The following is an 18,237-nucleotide window of genomic DNA, read 5'->3' as shown; positions in this document are numbered from 1 at the left end:
CAGTAACAGCAAATGGTTATTTATCCTGGAGTAAACAGATGAAGTTTCCCAACAATGAGCAAGACCACTGGTCACTGAGCTCTGCACTGCAAACACCAAATGGAGGCAGTTTTCCAAAAAAAGGACTCTTTCCCAATCTAACTGGAGATGCCATGGATTGAATTTGGGACCTTCTGCACATGAAAAGCAGGTGCTCTACTACTATGCTCCGGCCTCTTCCTAGAGTGGGAGTCAGGAAATAAAATCAAAGTGCATGAGGGAAGGAGAAAAGGGAGCACTCGAGGTTCATTCATATAATACTAAACCCTGGTTCAGCAGAATGCCCAAACAAGCACATTATCTACCAATAGTACCCCGTATATAGGGCAAAACTGGACAATCTAGAAACCAAAGCAGGTTTGCTTGAAATGAATATTCTTCAATTTTATTGGTAAGGCATTAAACAGCTGCACAATGTTATGGAAATCATCCCATTTATTATGAACAAAGCTACAAATAATTTTAATTGGGGGGGAATCAGGTTCCATAGTGAAGAGAGTTACAGGGCACCACAGAAATCTTCAGTTTAACAAAAGGCCCCCATTAACTAATTAATCACTCTTTTGCAATAATGGTCAAGTCTGAACACCAACAACAAAAGCTTCAAGTTTTCTCATGATTTCTGGGACATCATAATTCTGCACCACATGACTATATCTTAAGAAAGTGATCCTTCTAAATACAGGAACCACCTAAATGTACGGTGAATGGCTACAATCAACATCGTGTTCCTCTTTCCTTTGGAAAAGTAAAAGGCAAGCAAGGACTTGGAGAGGAACAGTCACTTATGCTCGGTGAACTGCGCAAATTTAAACTCCTGATTCTTAGAGATACTTAAGGATTATACAACAATTTCATATGTACTGAGAATCAACAGGGGACTAAGCACAATACCAGACACTGAAACCTAAGAAGTGCCTTGTTGGATCAGACCAAAGATAATCTAGTCCGGCATTCTGCTTTCAGTGGTGTCCAACCAGATGTCATTGGGAAAAAAACAAGCAAATCATGCACTGGCTTATCCCTAGAACCTGGTAGTTAGTGGCATACTGCCTTTTTTTTGCTGTCACGGTTAAACAGCTGCTGACAATGATATTCTCCATGATGAAGTTGACCAGCAAAACTGGAGTGAAAGGTGTGGACCTTCTGGTACCTTTTGAGAGTTTGATGGTAGAAAGAACATCTCACATTGACCTTAAGTTCATTGTTACTTATATATGTGGCTATCAATTATGCGCAATTAAAATAATATGCTAGTTTGCTATATAATCAAAGATTCTGCTAAAGATCACAACATTTTACCACATGGGTGAAGATAGGAGAATATGCCTTCAACAGATGTAATCAATGTATACTTTCAGGTGTCTGAAATACCCAAGACGGAGCCCAATTCTAAACTGAAAATCAGCCAGCTCAGCAGTCCCTGCGCTGGCAGAGAGTGTTGCAAATGTGACATAAGGCATGTCATGACACCCAGAGAATAGACAGTGCCGGCAGGGAGGCCTATGCTGCCCTGCTGACACTGCATCTAGCCCACTAGCTGCCAGTGGAGGTAAGGTAAGGAGGCAAGAGGAATGCAGAGGATGGTGAAGAGGCAGTGTTTTGGGGTGGGGTGGGTAGGCAGAATGAGGTGGATCAGGCCCAGGAAGGGGGTAGGATCCATGGAGCAGGGCTTTGCAGTATACTAACTGCTGGGCCAGTCGGCATGACACCAAGCTGCTCTTACTTTTACCAGCTAAATACCATGAAATTCAAGTAGCCCCATAGGGCAGGCTGGGGCATTTCTCAGCATAGGGGAAAAATATCCCCCTCACCCTAAGGAGACCTCCAGCCTGCCTCAGAACTTCATTGGATGCAGTGGAAGCCATGCAGCCCTACTGTGCCAGCACAGTTTAGCAATGGGCTAACAGTTTGGCTAAAATAGAAAATCCAAAGTCAAGCCCCCAGTGATAAAAGCATAATAATCTAAATAACCGACAGTTTGTTGCTCTCAAACAGCAACTCATAAAAATACACTTTCACCATGCCTTTCCATTTTAGCAAAAATGTCCAAAAAATGCTTACAATCACAAACAAATCTATTTAAAGCAATACCTAGAAAACAAAACAAAGATTATAATCTGGCAAAAAATAAGAATCTGCCACTTTAAGAGTAGCACTCTGTTAATGATAGGGCCAGTTCTCATTCATCTACTACCATGAGGACCAAGCATGATGAGATCCCTTGGATATTTAGCAGCTACTGAAATTTCACAGTACATAAATGCCTGGCATGACATTGTCTTGAACATAGTTTAAAGAAACAGAAGGTGAGCAACTGATTGAAGAAACTAAAGAGCAGGAACCTTAGAACATATGATTGTGGCATGAAAAGAATCATAATTCATTTGATAGGCTGAAGGTTTCCACAACTATACATGGTATATTGAAAGCAGTGACTGGTTCTTTATTAAAATATACCTGTTCCAAGTATATAATCTTAAAATCTAAAGAAGTTCTACCTTAAAAGGCTAGAAGTACTTCCACTCTTTTCTAATAGGCTTTTTATTGAGATCTGCAGTTTACCCAGACTTATTATGAGCGTCCCAATTGCAAGCGGACACCCTAATACAACTAAACACTAGAAATTGCCAACAAGACAAATAATATGCAATGTGTTTAAATGGTATTGTATATATTTTACTATATGATCTTTAAAATACACATTTTGTTGGGACACACTAAAAAGAAAAGACCCTGAGCACATCACAGTCTCTTCTTGCTTTAAAGCAGATGGATAATTTTTGTATTATTCCCACTGTGGATATACTCTGAGATAAAGAGTTACACACCAAGTTCTAGGTAAAGGTTTACAACGGAACTGGTAATGCCTCACCAATGCCTCTCTCACCAATGGAGAGAGGTGAAAAGCGGTGTGCCCCAAGGATCTGTCCTGGGACCGGTGCTTTTCAACTTCTTCATAAATGACCTGGAGACAGGGTTGAGCAGTGAAGTGGCTAAGTTTGCAGATGACACCAAACTTTTCCGAGTGGTAAAGACCAGAAGTGATTGTGAGGAGCTCCAGAAGGATCTCTCCAGACTGGCAGAATGGGCAGCAAAATGGCAGATGCGCTTCAATGTCAGTAAGTGTAAAGTCATGCACATTGGGGCAAAAAATCAAAACTTTAGATATAGGCTGATGGGTTCTGAGCTGTCTGTGACAGATCAGGAGAGAGATCTTGGGGTGGTGGTGGACAGGTCGATGAAAATGTCGACCCAATGTGCGGCGGCAGTGAAGAAGGCCAATTCTATGCTTGGGATCATTAGGAAGGGTATTGAGAACAAAATGGTTAGTATTATAATGCCGTTGTACAAATCTATGGTAAGGCCACACCTGGAGTATTGTGTCCAGTTCTGGTCGCCGCATCTCAAAAAAGACATAGTGGAAATGGAAAAGGTGCAAAAGAGAGCGACTAAGATGATTACGGGGCTGGGGCACCTTCCTTATGAGGAAAGGCTACGGCGTTTGGGCCTCTTCAGCCTAGAAAAGAGACGCTTGAGGGGGGACATGATTGAGACATACAAAATTATGCAGGGGATGGACAGAGTGGATAGGGAGATGCTCTTTACACTCTCACATAATACCAGAACCAGGGGACATCCACTAAAATTGAGTGTTGGGCGGGTTAGGACAGACAAAAGAAAATATTTATTTACTCAGCGCGTGGTCGGTCTGTGGAACTCCTTGCCACAGGATGTGGTGCTGGCGTCTAGCCTAGACGCCTTTAAAAGGGGATTGGACGAGTTTCTGGAAGAAAAATCCATTATGGGGTACAAGCCATGATGTGTATGCGCAACCTCCTGATTTTAGGAATGGGTTAAGTCAGAATGCCAGATGTAGGGGAGAGCACCAGGATGAGGTCTCTTGTTATCTGGTGTGCTCCCTGGGGCATTTGGTGGGCCGCTGTGAGATACAGGAAGCTGGACTAGATGGGCCTATGGCCTGATCCAGTGGGGCTGTTCTTATGTTCTTATGTTCTAATGCAAAACCAGTTAGAATATTTAAATCCCAAAATGTGAACCATAATTGTAAACATTAGTTTGCTTATAAAATATAGTAAGCAGTTTGGGGCTCATTTAGGAGCCCTTGGAAACTGGATGGCACAGACAAATAGATTGGCACACAGGTGGAAGTATAATGCAGATTATACTTTATCTGCATATCATTTTCACAAAGCCTATAGATTAGTGATTCCCAAACTATGAGTTGGGATCCACTGGTGGGTCGAAACCTGATTTTTGGTGGGTTGCCAAAGGATGATGGAAAGATCAGATAATTAATTGCCTCAAGCCCTGAAGCTATTCAAAAATCAGATCCTGTAGCTGTTAACTGCCCTGCATGGAGCTCAGCCCCTGCAGTTTGCAAGCATGTGTAAATGTAGGGAGATAAATGTTTGCGGGTCTTTCTGGTTATTACTTATAAATAAAATTCCTTTCTAGATCTCTGGTATATATAGGAGGGTCCCTACAGAGCAGTGGTTCCCAACCTGGGCTACATGTTCCCCCAATGGTACTTGCCAAGACCTTTAGGGGTATTTGAAAAAGAACTGAATAATGGCGGAAAAAGACAGATCTGTATTAGCATGCTTTGTGGGGCTAGCAAGGTAGGAAGGAAGACAGCTAGCTGGCTGGTTGCAAAAGCCCCAGCAACTGCTAGTTTCTGGCCATCAATTTGTGTATTATCAGATATGGATCAGTAGTTGAAAGCATATAAATTTGAAATCACAGCAACTATATAAATTACAATCATTTTCCTAATATGAGGGGTACAATTTATGGAAATAGGCTGCCAAGGGGTACACAAGTGAATGATACATTGGGAACCACTGCTATAGAGCAGTGGTTCTCAAACTCTCTGGGAGAGAGAGAGAGAGTTTGAGAGCCACTAAGTTCTTGTGTGGATGGGACGGGGGAGGCAGAAGGGGCGGAGAAGGCAGCGGCGCAATCCCCAGGATTGCACCGCTGGGGGGGGCTGCAGGGGCTTGGGTACACATACCCAAGCCCCTGCAGCCTCCCGGGGGTGCGGGAGCCCGCCGCGACCTGTAGCAGGGCTCCCCGCAGCAATGAAAGTAGATGCAGAGCGATGTAGATGCCTTAAGGGGGCAGGGGCCAGGACCTGCAGGCTGGGGCATTGCGACGCCCCAGTTTGAAAAGCCCTGCTATAGAGTATCATTTTAAAAGTGGGCCCTAGTGCTAAAAGGTTTGGGAACCACTGTAGATAACTAAGGGCCCAATCCTATCCAACTTTTCTGGGCTGGTGCAGCTGTGCCAATGGGGCATGTGCTGCATCCTGTGGTAGAGAAGCAATCACAGAGGCCTCCTCCAGGTAAGGGAAAGTCTGTTTCTTTTCCTCAGGGCTCCATTGCTACAGAATCAGCACTGGAAAGCTGGATAGGATTGGGCCCTAAGCTACACTTGATTATAAAAATGTTGCATTTATTCCAAGGTGTTGTTTTCAAACAGTTATTCCCAAACTGGGGGAGGGGGAGATTGATGCTAAAATACCACACCCATGGTGGACAGCATCATACTTTAAGGACCCAATCCTATCCAACTTTCCAGCATCGGTGCCACCGCAATGCAACCTTGAGATAAGAGAACAAATGTTTGCCTACCTTGAGGAGTCCTCTGTGACTGCCCCACCACCACAGGAGAGGAGGCCTCTGTGACTGCCCCACCACCACAGGATACAGCACATGCCCCATTGGCACTGCTACACCAGCACTGGAAAATTGGATAGGATTGGGCCCTAAAATCCTCAGGCACTGCAAGACTCCCATAAAATCTGAACAGTACTATGTTAGCTATTTTTCATCAGTTTTGACTTGCACCATATTCAAAATCATTCAGTAGACACCAATTATAGTTGTTCTGAAAGAATATAGTATTTTTATTTCCTGAGTGCCATCGGCACATGTCAATAAACAGTACCACCAAGTCAAAATATGGCTGTGTTCAAAATTAAATAAAGCTGATCACTGGTTCCATGCAGTAGCCCTAGGCAACTATGTTACAAGTTTTGGCACATAACTAAAGCTGAAGGAGATGATACAAAATAAAAAAAAGAAATGGTGACAATTGCAAAATCCTTGTCAAAGCAAACTCAGTGGCAACACCTGGCAGCTGCTGTGAGACTGGAATGTTACCTGTTATGTAATTTATGCAAATGAATGCAGACACCATGAATTCCACCGTGTTCTTGTACGGTACTATGTGCAAGCCTTAGAACTAACTCCAGCTCTGGCTGCACCAGAGATCACAATTGCATGCGATTCTTAAAGTGCAAGTTCATGAAAGTCTGGTGCAGCCCATTCTTAGTAGTAACTGCACATACTCAGAAACAGGCCTCACTGAATCGTATGAGACTTTACTCCCAAACCAGCTGTGTTGGCTTGGAAGGCTAACACTAGGAAGTCAAGTCCCATTGAACTCAGTGAAGCATATTTAGGAGCAAGCTGCACTTTCTGTACCATTAAAGGCTTAAAGGAACTTTTGGATGTCCAATGGATAGCTTGAATACTTACATTTGGGTCAAACACACACACCCCACATACAGCTCTGCACAAAACCAGACAATTAATCAAAAAAAGAGAAGGAGCTTGATCACAACACAGCCCCAAGGTAAGAGAACAAACATTCCCTTACCTTGAGGAGGATTCTGTCTGTGACTGCCTCCCCACCATCAGATGTAGCACATGCCCCGTTGGCACAGCTGCACCAGCACTGGAAAACTGGACAGGATTGGACACTTAACCTTATGATCAATGTCCTTCTCTCTTCTTTTTTTCTGTCCTTCCTATCCAACTTCCCAGCACTGATACAGCTATGCCAATGGGGCATGTACTGCATCCTGCAGTGGGTGGGTGGCAGTCATGGAGACCTCCTCAAGGCAAGGGAACTTTTGTTCCCTTACTTTGGGGCTGCCCTGTGGCTGCATCAGCACTGCAACGTTGACTAGGATTGGGCCCTTAAGAATGGTCTCTCTCACAGCTCAAACTGCATTTTCTCCAGCTGCCAAGTAAGAGGGAAATTGTGAGATGAGGAAGAGACATCCCCAAAGCACCAGAGGGCTTGCACTCTTTTACTGGGTGCCCTTGTTGGGCCAGATGAGGTTGTGCTGGGGGCGAGATCATGAGCTGGAGCTCTCCTTCTCTGTCCCTCCTTAACATTTAAGGTGGTTCCCATCAGCCAGAGAACAAAAAGGCCCTTCCACTTGCAAGGCAGCTGGAGAAAAATGGCCTCTCCGTGGACTTTCTGCAGCAAAGCCGGGCTGCTTCAAGGCACAGCTGGGACGCCCTCCGGAAAGGAGGCCGCCCGGGGGCCAAGCGGGAGGGAGGCGCGCTCAGGGTCTCTGGTCTCCTTCCCAGTCCCAGCCAGGCAGCATCCCCGAAGAGGAGTCCGGAGGCGCTCCAGCGAGGGGCTCGCCTCTGCTCTTCGGCCACCCAGGAAAGTGATGCGCTGCCCGGGCGCGGGTGCACGTGACGGCTACTCAACTCGAAAGGGAAAGAGCTGAGACCTGGGCGGAGGGAGGCGGGGGGAAGCAACAGCGTTGCGCCAAGGAGTCCAGGCGCATGGCGAAGACACGCATCCGTGCGATTTCCGCCTGGCTGGCTGGCGAGGCAGCACCGTCTCTGCGCCAAGAGCCCGCACCAGCCTCCTCCTGGGGGAGGTGGAGGTGGAGGTGGAGGCGATGCACCCAGAGTGGCTGCAAGTTCAGGATGAGGGGTGGGGAGAGGGCGCAGCGCTGCTGCAGTGCCAGAGTAGACCAAGCAACGGAAGGGGGGTGAGAAGAGGGGGCCAGGGGAAGACCAAGTTCTTCCCCCCCCCCCGAGAGGAAGAGGAGGCGATGCGTATGGCCCTTCTGCTCCAGCGCCAAGGAGGGCTCGATGCCAGCCAGGGTTGCCTTCAGTCGCCACCCCCTGCCGCCCTGGCACTCACCTGAAGACGCCCTCCTCCTTGAGCTCCCTGCAGGGCGAAATCAAGCCGCTCTTCTTGTTGAAGAGCTTCTGCAGCAAGGTGGGTGTGGGTGGCATGGTGGGGGGCGCGCTGACCTGCCCTGCCCTGCCCTGTCCCGCCGGAGCAGCAGCAGCGATCCCCGCGCGCAGCCCGGGCAGCAGCAGCAGCAGCCAGCTAGTTCCGCGAACCCGACTCCATTCGGTGTGTGACAGTCATATGACAAAAATTAATCACTTGGAGCAGCCACGGCAGACCAGGCGGGCGGGGAGGGGCTTCGTGCGGGCTCCCGGCGCCCATTGGCCCGCCAGCCAGGCCCACGTGGTGAAACACAGTCAGCCCTGCCTGGCTTGGCTTGGCCAAGCAACGGCGCTGGGGATGTATTGGTGCTTGCAAGGAAAAGGGAGGGGGTGCAAATTCCAGATTCTCCTACCAACTTCGGGCCCCACCACGCCGGATCCTTCCCTCTGAGGACCAGAAGAGGGCCCGGCCAGATGCACTGGTGGGAAAGATTCAGCGTCTCCTCTCCAGGGTGTCGCCGATTTGGCAGGCACAGGGCACAAGCCTATGCGTGTCTACTCGGAAGTAAGTCCTGTTGTGTTCAGTGGGACTTGCTCCCAGGAAAGTGTGGGTAGGATTGGAGCCACAGAGTGGAAGAATGTCACCCTGAGATGCAAAAGAGAGGAAAAAAGTGGATTCTTGATGCATTTGGCAGCAATAGCCCTGCAAATTTTCTTTTCCTTCCTTCCTTCGGGTTTTTTGTTTCGCTCCCTGTCCCAATTCGGATCTGTGTTTAAAACCCCTTTTTGCCCAACCCACAGGCATACACATTTGATCCTGTTGCGTATATGCAACGTTCCACAGAAATGGCTTCACCAGCAGCTTAGTGGTGAAGATGGCTCTAAACAAACTCAAGAAGGTGAGGATAGAGAAGTGCATTTCCTTTCGAGGCTGAACAAGTGGGGCTTGTGGGAACAGGGACTGGCACCTGTGCCAAAGTCTGAAGCAAAACGCGGCCAGTATTTCTAAATCGGTTCCTGAGATATCACGCGCGTGACCAAGGAACAACAACATCCTGGATGGGGCAACATCAGCAGCAGCAGCAAGCTTCATTTGCAGTGACTGAGATCACTACAGCCAGGGTGCAGAGTGAGCCTGCAATCCAATGCACACTTACCTGGGAATAAGCCCTGGTGAATATAGTGTGACTTCTGAGTAAACATGCACAGAATTACCAGGTTAACCTATTTGTGCCTGGCAAAAATATATACATTTTTGTACACATTTGGTCCCTGCACACATTTTAGTCCACATGTACACATTTGGTCCCTGTTGCATATATGCAACATTGGACAGAAATGGCTAAATCCAGTGTTTCTCAAACTGGGGGCAGGACCCACTAGGTGGGTTGCAAGCCAATTTCAGGTGGGTCCCCATTCATTTCAATATTTTATTTTTGATATATTAGACTTGATACTACCATGGTATGTGACTGCATTTGGGGAAATGTTACAGACCTGTACTTTTAACAAGCTACTATGCATATTCTTTTAACAATGTTAGTAAATGGGACTTACTCCTGGGTAAGTGTGGGTAGGATTGCAGCCTAGGATAGTTAAAAAATTTTCCTGCTTGATGATGTCACTTCCGGTCATGACATAGCTTCTGGTGGGTCCTGAGAGATTCTCATTCTAAAAAGTGGGTCCCAGTGCTAAATGTGAGAACCATTGACTTAATCTCATCCAAATGGGATGCCTCAAACCTTTCTGTTTCTCTGATTACACTATAAATGAATGGCAGCCATTCATCCCTGGGAGGAAATGGAAAGTACTGTTGCTTGAATATCGCTGCAATATCCAAGGAAAGTAAAACACCTAATATTAAGCGTCCTGGTCCTCATTGATGGAAATCCAAGGGGCCTGTGCACACTATATACAGAGGGATGCATATGCAGCAGTCGTGTGTGTGTGTGTGTGTGTGTGTGTGTGCGCGCGCGCATGCTGTACAGGACACTTCAGAATGACACATCAGCATGTGACAAAGGTCAGCTTTGACAGTTTCATCTGCCTCCGCCTGCTGCCACAAGCCCTTGCCTATGCTACTGTTCTATGCTCATGTGATGGGCAAAGGCATCCTCCTCGCAGGGCCAGCTGTGCATAAGGCCAGCTGAAGCAGTCCCCTCAGGCAGCTGCTAGGGGGCACCCATCCCCATCTGCCTACATGGCTGTGGCTGTCCTTCCATTCTCTGTTTGGAAAGGGAAGAGGGGGACAGAGAGGAAGAGGAAATGTGGGGAGGGGGAGAGTGTGGAGCTACAACATTGGTGAATGGGAGGAGCAGAGGCTGGCACATCATTTGGGAAGCGGGCAGCATTTGGCATGCCGGGTCAGCCAGCCCTGCCTCCTTGTGCTACCTTTGCAGCTGTAGCGCAGCTCCTTCCTGTGCTCCTGTCATATCAAATTCAAGCCCTATGAACTTAGGTCTGCAACTCCTCATCATGCCATCGCAACAGTTTCCAGGAAGGGCAACATTGCCACAATATGGAGCCGTAGCATGCTGCTGTGCTTCCCACACTGTAAAAGGAGCATGAGAATGGAGCAAATGTCAGCTGTAAACTCATTGGCTGGTCATAAGCAAACTACTTGCTCTCAGTAGTAACATGGGGATAAAATTAATAATGTACTGACCTGCCTTACAAAGCTGTTGTTCAGAACAGCAGGCTTTGACAAAGATCCTGCTATCCAGGAACTTCAAGGCTTAGTTCACTTCTGCATGAGGCCAGGTGCCCTGAGCTGGGGGCTGGGAGGTCAAGAGCTCTGCTGCCGCCAACTGCCTCCTCCAGCCAACCATCCACTCAGCCATTTCGTCCTGCACTCTGAGCCTCCCCTTGTTGACTGAGAACAAAGAAGAGGCTCGTGGCAGTGGTGATCTCTCTCTTTCTCCAACTGCAATGCCACAAGCAAGCAATTCTGGCAGTGGGGTTGGAGGCGAAAGCGGGGGGCTGCTGCCATCCTGTTTTGATTGTACCCTTCCAGGAGAGAAACTGAAACAGGCTCGGTCCACTGTGCCAATGAGAAGGTGGCAAAGGTAAGAGAAGGCAAGGCACTCTGGGACCCCACTGCTGCTGCCTCTTCCTTGCCTGCCCATCTGTTCTTTCAAAATAAGCTGAGTGGACCATGTTGGCAGTGGAGGACTTCAGGTCTCCCAGTCTTTCCCTGGAGTGTCAGGAAGCATAAGTATGAAGAAACAAAGAGATGCATTGATATGTACTAGGATATATAATACACAAACTACAGAAACCCAGACTATTGTGCTTCATTTCCCCCTCCCTTTTGATGATAAGCACCAGAAGAAGAAAAAATCATTCATCTGCTCTTCATGTTCTAAATTAGTAGTACTGTCTAGTTTGCTTTCACATTTTGTGTAGAGAGCAAATCGGATTCTGCAGACACTTACCAAAGAACTTTGGGAACACCTCTGTGTGACCTATTAAATCACTTGCATTATACAGACATTGAACATTAGCAATAGCAATATATGTGCATGATTGGATTAAAAATCACCACTGCACATTTTCCACCAGTTAGTAATGTCAGTGTGGCTGTGACTCATCTGAGATGATGTCATGAAAATATTTCAAAGGATTATTTTGGGCTCTCTTTTCACAAGGAGCAATTCCACACAATTCAGACAGCAGCTGTTTGATGGGTACTGTCTTGCCACCCAAACCCTTAAGAGCACATTTTAAAACTGTTTCAGTCCAGTTTAGGGGGGAGGAGGAAGCACAGTTTAGGAAGATGTATCCTCAAAATGAAAGAAACTGTGCAACTAGCTGCCATTCATAGATGTGATTGGAAGAAAGGTATAATCTGATTTGCTTGAGCTAATGCAACTGCTGTTCTGGAACTTTAAAGAAAATGAGCAGCCCAATCCCACACATGCTTACTTGAAAATGTCCCACTAGGATCAATGGAACTTTCTTGCAAGGTCAAACAAATGTGATAGCTGTATAACCCACCCTAGTTGTACTTAATTCTCTTATAACATGGGTGGATGGCAACATAACACATATTAGGGGTGGGCAGGAATGCTGAACTCATTCCCAACATGCACTTTTCAACCTGAAAGTGCTTCTCCCCAGTTGTTTGTTTCCATGGTGCCAGGTCCAGAACTGTAGCCTTGAGAATAAGCCCCACTGAACACAGGAAGGCTTTCTCCCACGTAAACATGCGGAACTATAAGTAAAGAGTTGCTGATTTTTTTTTCTTCACAACAAATACTTATTAAGAGCAAGTGAGGATTACATGCATGAGAAACACAACATCTGTTTAAATGAAAGATACGAAAATGAAAACCATTGGATGAAATGAAAACCATTCAGCAAAACTTTGACCTTCGACCTCACCCTAAACTAAGGCCAATTTGTAAAATAAATATCTCACGTATTACACGAACAGCTGAAGGCTCTGAGCTGCATATATAAATATGACTCAAATGAAAAGTTCTATGTTTGAGATCTATGAAAGGTGTTTGGGGTTGTCTCATTCTGATATGTGAGACACCACATGAGTTTGCAGTCATCGGGCTGACTGGGCAGATGTGAATTAGTTCTACAACCACGTCTCTGGAAGTAGCATTGCTTCTTTGGTTAACTCAGTGGTTTTCAACCATTGTGCCAGTGGCTGAAAATCACTGCTGTAACGTGAAGTTCCATCTTCCCAGCCCCTGCTATGACAGGGGGTGCTGGGAAGCGGAAAGAATTGTCAACACATTTGTAATGCAGTCTGACTATGTATAATTCTGCCACCGTCTTCGTGGCTTGCTTTGCACCTCTCTCTGAAGGCAGATGCTTGTTGCCAGCAGCGCAGCTGAACGGCATGCCACTCCACAGCACGCCAGTCGACCTACCACCCCCTCCAACTTGGAAGTAGTTGCGGTGATGTGCTGATATCACTGAAATTACTTCCGGAATGCTTGGAGTGAGGTTGCCCACTTTGGAAGAAGCGACTGGTCTCACTCTGAGCAACCACACTGAGAATGGCTGCTTCCAAAGTGGCCAGCCTTAGTGACCACACTAAGAATGGGTATGGAGGGGTAGGTTCTTATGCCCACCCCTCACTGTCATTCTCATAGTGGTTGCGCGCCACTCAGAGCGAGGCCGGCCGCTTCTTCCATAGCATCTGGTAATCCCTCTCAGCTACACAACTGCATGTTGCTACCAGAACCATGTGTACAAAAATGACTCGTATCCACTCAGACAGAGAGCAAAGGAAGTCCTAAACATTCCTAGAACTTAAGGGATGTAAATAATCTTGATCTCTTCATCTGGTTCGCTCTGCTGTTGCACGTCCAACATAACTGGGTTACAGATGGGAGGTAATACAAATTCACCTGTGGGGGCGGCACTTCCTTTTGAATCTGTTACTACCTTGCCAAGATGGTGATAATGAGCTTCAGAGGGGTGATGTCGCTGCCATGCAGCATGCACAGTACTGTGCTGCCTTAAACTGACAGTGCCCCTTGATTGGGTTGCCAGAATCCTGTGTTCACGACTCTTACCCCGGCCACCATTGATCTGATGTGACTATTTGCTGATGAGTAGAGGTGGGAGAAAACTGTTTTATTCTTTCACAGATTGCTGCATTTTCCAAAAGTTAGAAATGCAGAAAGCGGGATAGGTGTGTGTGTTTTCTTCAAAATTTACAATTACAAATTATGACTGCTTTAAAAGTATACCAGGGTAGTGTCACCTGTGTACATTAAATAATAAAAACCAAATAAGACAATTATTTTTTTACAGAACTTTTTTTGTTTTGATTTTGTACAAAAATAAGACGCAGAGAAAGTGGTGTTATGTGTTATTTTGTTATCACCATTTTCTCCCACCTCTACTGTTGAATTTTGCTATAGGAAACTAATTGGCCAAGGCTTCAAGGTACGTTGAAGCAGAAATGTATACTTTCTTCAGACTTGGTTGCATGAAGTGAACATATAAGAACATAAAAATACCTTTGTGGCCCTTGGTATTATCATGTGCAGTCTGTCAGTCCCTTACGGGGCCCTCTACCAATTTTGACTGAATAAGTAATTATAAAACCTTCAAAATTTACTCAAAACACAATATTAATACTCATTTTTAATTGATAAAATATATCCTTTAAAAAAAGATGATGAGCCTTGACAATTTCCACACCTCATCAGTGTGTCATGAGATGAAAGATTGAAAATTGCTAATTTAATGATTATCTAAAAATATTTAGAATCATAAGACAGCTAAGGCCTGTTTCGAATTAATTAAAAATAAGAACTTTTTCCAGGAACAGACTCTCTCTTCCCATCCTCACCCCTTCCAGATTTATTTTATGTAATGAAGTTTAAACTGACACCCTAAAGAGCTGCATCATGCTCTCAGATGGTTCCTGGCTGGAATCAGAAGCTTGTTGTCATTCAAAGTATGTTGCTGTGTTTGTGTCAACAGCACTGAAGACCTCCAGCTTCCATCAGAGGTGAATCTTCATAATGTAAGTGACCTTGTCCAGTTTGATGTTTTGGAAAACAACATCAAGGAAACTGTGTGGCCTTCACAGCATTAAGCATTCCAGTGATATTAGCATCTGAATAAAGTACTTTAAAAGCAATCTTGCTGCATCCCAGTAAGAGTGGTCTTTTACTCTTCTTGAGTTTTTCTTCAGGGAAAAGAAGGACTATAACCTTATTTTCAGGGGAAAAAAGGACTATAACCTTATTTTCACATTTTCAATTGTTCTTTTTGCTCTATAAGTATTTTAATATACTTTACTGTGTTTTCATTTTAACAGAAGCAGTGGGATACAAATCCTTAAAAGAAATGGGCTATGGGCTATGTCAGAATGGGCTATGTCAGAATGCCAGATGCAAGGGAAGTCACCAGGATGCAGGTCTTTTGTTATCTGGTGTGCTCCCTGGGGCATTTGGTGGGCCATTGTGAGATACAGGAAGCTGGACTAGATGGGCTTATGGCCTGATCCAGTGGGGCTGTTGTTATGTTCTTAAGGAACAGGGAAATTTGGTGTTAGCTGTGAATTCCTCATTGGTTCCAGGGTGGCTCAGTATTTGCTTCTGGGAAGCTTTTCCTCTTGGCAGCAGGTGGTATGATCCAGGAGGCTCCAGGGTGAGGAGTTCCCCTTTGCTCACCAGACTGACTTTGCCTGGTTGTAGTCTACAAGGCCCCCTTCTTTAATGGTGACCTTCCCACCTCTCTTTCCAAGGCTTCACATGATCCAAGATGGCAGCACCCAGGAGAGGTGGGAAGGCCACCGGGAACAGCCCTGTGGCATCCCTGTGTTTTTGCTGCGATGCCCTCAAGCACTGTGGTGCACAGTTTGGGAACTACTGATATATATATCAACCAAAAATTGACTGAAGAAGGAACAGAAGTACATTGTTGGTGCACTGAAGCAACTTCCATGAGTGTCAGTGGGCTTTCTATCTGCATGGATGACAACTTCTTGCAGGTTGGACGTACCTTGTCTAGGGTGCTTTTCATGTCCTTTATGTAGTTGTTGAGATCTTTTAGCATCCTCTGCAGTTGTCTGACCCTCTTTGACATCAGGGAAGTTGCTGCATCTTATGCGCAGTTCCCTTTTGTCATCCTCCACAAAACAGATTTGCAGGATTTGGGCTTGCTGTTGAGGTGGTGGCAGCAGACTTCCTACCAAGTGATACACCTGCCCCTGAATTTTGAAGGTCAGTATGAAGCTGTCTCATAGAATGGTGGCGTAGTTGGAGGGGGGGTGGAACACTCAGGCTGGCAGCGAGGTGAGCAAGCTGCCCCTCCCTTCAGAGCCATTCCCGGTGGGGGGAGCAAAATGGAGCCGTATGGCTCCATTTTGCTCCCCCCGCCAGGAATGGCTCCGAAGGGACAGGCTGCTTGCCTGCCTCGCTGCCAGCCTGAGTGCTCTGCCCCCCCTCCAGCTACAACAGTGTCATAGAACCTGCTTGGCTCCAAATGATGTCATGTTGAAGCAGCCATTGTACTTCCAAACACAGTCCATGAAATGGACATGCTCAGGGTGGCTGCCCATTACAAGGCTGTAGAGAGGCTCAGGCAGAGGTTCAAAGGGCACGAGCTGTACCTTGCCAGTGCTGCAGCACATGCTGGGGGCTTTCTGTTTCCACATGAGGGCACTGCAGTACTGGCACTTTTGCCTCATGGGGCCTAGAGCTACCATGCTGTCTGTTTCATATGCCATGCCTGAGAGAGCCTTGACCTTCCACAGATACGCTCGCCTTTCTACTTGTAGATGTCTCATATCGAGACCCTGCTGCTCTGTGGACCTCACGGTAATTTTGTTGGGACTTGGTCACCGCAGCATAGTGCACCGCAGAACTATTTTATGCATATTTCCATACCACATCCTTAAGTTGCTTTCTCCTTTGAGCATCGGTGTATCTGGCACAACATTTGCCAGGAGCCTTCTTAGGGACAGGACGAGGTGATGGCTGTGAGAGGTGTGAGTTGCAGTCAGGCCAAATCAGGTGGTGTGAGTTGACAGATTCACATGGCAAGTTCACATTAAAATGTCCCTTAGAAAGGTCCTGCATAAAGCGTAGCCTCCGCACAGGTTGACCTTCAGCACCAACACTCTCATAGAGCTCCCTATTGCAGTAAACCTTGAATTCAAACTCGAATTGTTTCCCTGCTGCCACCAGCTCACGTAAGTAAAGGATCAGGATATGTGAGCAAGGAACTCAGTGGTGCTGATGTAGTTGTCTCCCACGCTGTCATGGGACATGATGGAGAACTCCTCCCAGTTGTCCGCCATGTGTCTCACAATGAGCTCAGGTACCTCCCTAGCCATTAGCTGAGCGTCATACATAAGATAGGAGAAAGACTGCAACAGGCAGGCTCTCTCGCCTGTTTTGGGGACAATAGTGTGAGGCACCATCTCCCCATTGACTCAATTGCCATACCGACTTAAATTGAAGGACCCTCATTTATTTATAGCAACTACCGTCAAGAGAAAACTTCTCCTGAGAGGGAAGCTAGACTGCGCCACACAACTCTCAAGCCAGTGCCTCTCCCAAACTCTCCTCTCACTGGAACACAGGCATAAGCAGAGCAAGGGCTGGCAATAGCACAGGAGAAAGGCTTGTCAAAATCTTGGGGTAGCAGAAACTCACACTGAGCCAGATACACAGCTCATTTTACTGTTCAGAGTAAAGACTAAAATGACTGTTATTTTTCTGTTTTACTGTTACTATCCCTTGCTATACCAACTTAAAATGGTTAAGTTAAAAGGGCCAGCCTGGCCTCAGCTGCCATGTAGGCCACAGGCCTCTCTCAGGCAGTAGCACAGAGGAAAAAGCCAGCCAGGTCGAAGTAATAGGAAGGATTCTATAATTCACCCCTGAATTTAGATTCATCCCTTTAGGGGTTGATTAGGATGAAATCCTGAATTGTTTTTGAGCATTTGTATGGGTAACCTTTGTAAGTAAAAACTAAGGCGATATCTTATCAGGCCTAATAGATGTTGAGGAATCTGTGAAAATACATTTTATCCCTTTTTACCCCCTTAGAGGTTGAATTTCTGAAAATCCTTTCTTGGTGGGTCCGTTCATCAAGGAAGGAATATACTCCCTGAGTTCCATGTTTTGAGGTCCAGGGGTTTGGGCTGGGTGTTGATGCGTTAGTCAGGACGTTCGTTTTATACACAAACACACGGAATATCATGAAAGTGACATTACTTTGAGAAAGCTTCTTTTAATTATTTTTAAATATATGTACTGTAAATATAAACACTATTCTCCCAAAACCAGTAAGCAGGAACAAAGTTCCTTTGAAGTCAAATAGAACCTCATCCTGGAAGCAGTTCAGTAAAATGAATGTAGCTCTGCTGAAAGTATAATAACTGTAAAGTCTACCTCATTTTTGCTGCTCATGCATCGACACAAAACAAGGGCTTTAGAGCACTGACAGACCTGGGGGGGCAAAAGGGGCAAAAGCCCCAGACAGCAACCCTCTGGGGGAGCCTCGCCCCTCCATTCGAGGAGGAGCGCCCAGGAGTGTGGTGGAGAAGCAGCGAGAAGCTGCCCCTCCAGCTGCACCTCAGCACCAGAATGGGCTGCTCCCTCTGCTTCGTACTGACGCTCTAGGGCATCTGTCTCCTATCCTCTGGAGGAGGGGGAGGGTGCCCTAGAAAGGCAGTGCGACGGGAGTCGCGACTCCT

General features: G+C 46.3%; 1 protein-coding gene across 3 annotated transcripts in view; it reads right to left on the bottom strand.

The window, feature by feature from the left end:
- Positions 1-8,235, bottom strand: part of FNIP1 (folliculin interacting protein 1) — a 120,005-nt gene extending 111,770 nt beyond the window's left edge. For all 3 annotated transcript variants that reach the window (XM_066616340.1, XM_066616342.1, XM_066616343.1), the window contains exon 1: positions 8,017-8,235. In XM_066616340.1, the coding sequence (XP_066472437.1) occupies positions 8,017-8,111 (95 nt within the window). In that variant the 5' untranslated portion in view covers positions 8,112-8,235. The remainder of the gene's footprint in view (positions 1-8,016) is intronic.
- Positions 8,236-18,237: the final 10,002 nt, after the last annotated feature.

Source organism: Tiliqua scincoides, chromosome 2 (genome assembly GCF_035046505.1).
Source record: "Tiliqua scincoides isolate rTilSci1 chromosome 2, rTilSci1.hap2, whole genome shotgun sequence".
Classification (NCBI taxonomy): Eukaryota; Metazoa; Chordata; class Lepidosauria; order Squamata; family Scincidae; genus Tiliqua; species Tiliqua scincoides.
Note: the sequence above shows the minus strand (reverse complement) of the source record. Positions and strands in the feature narration are given on the sequence as shown.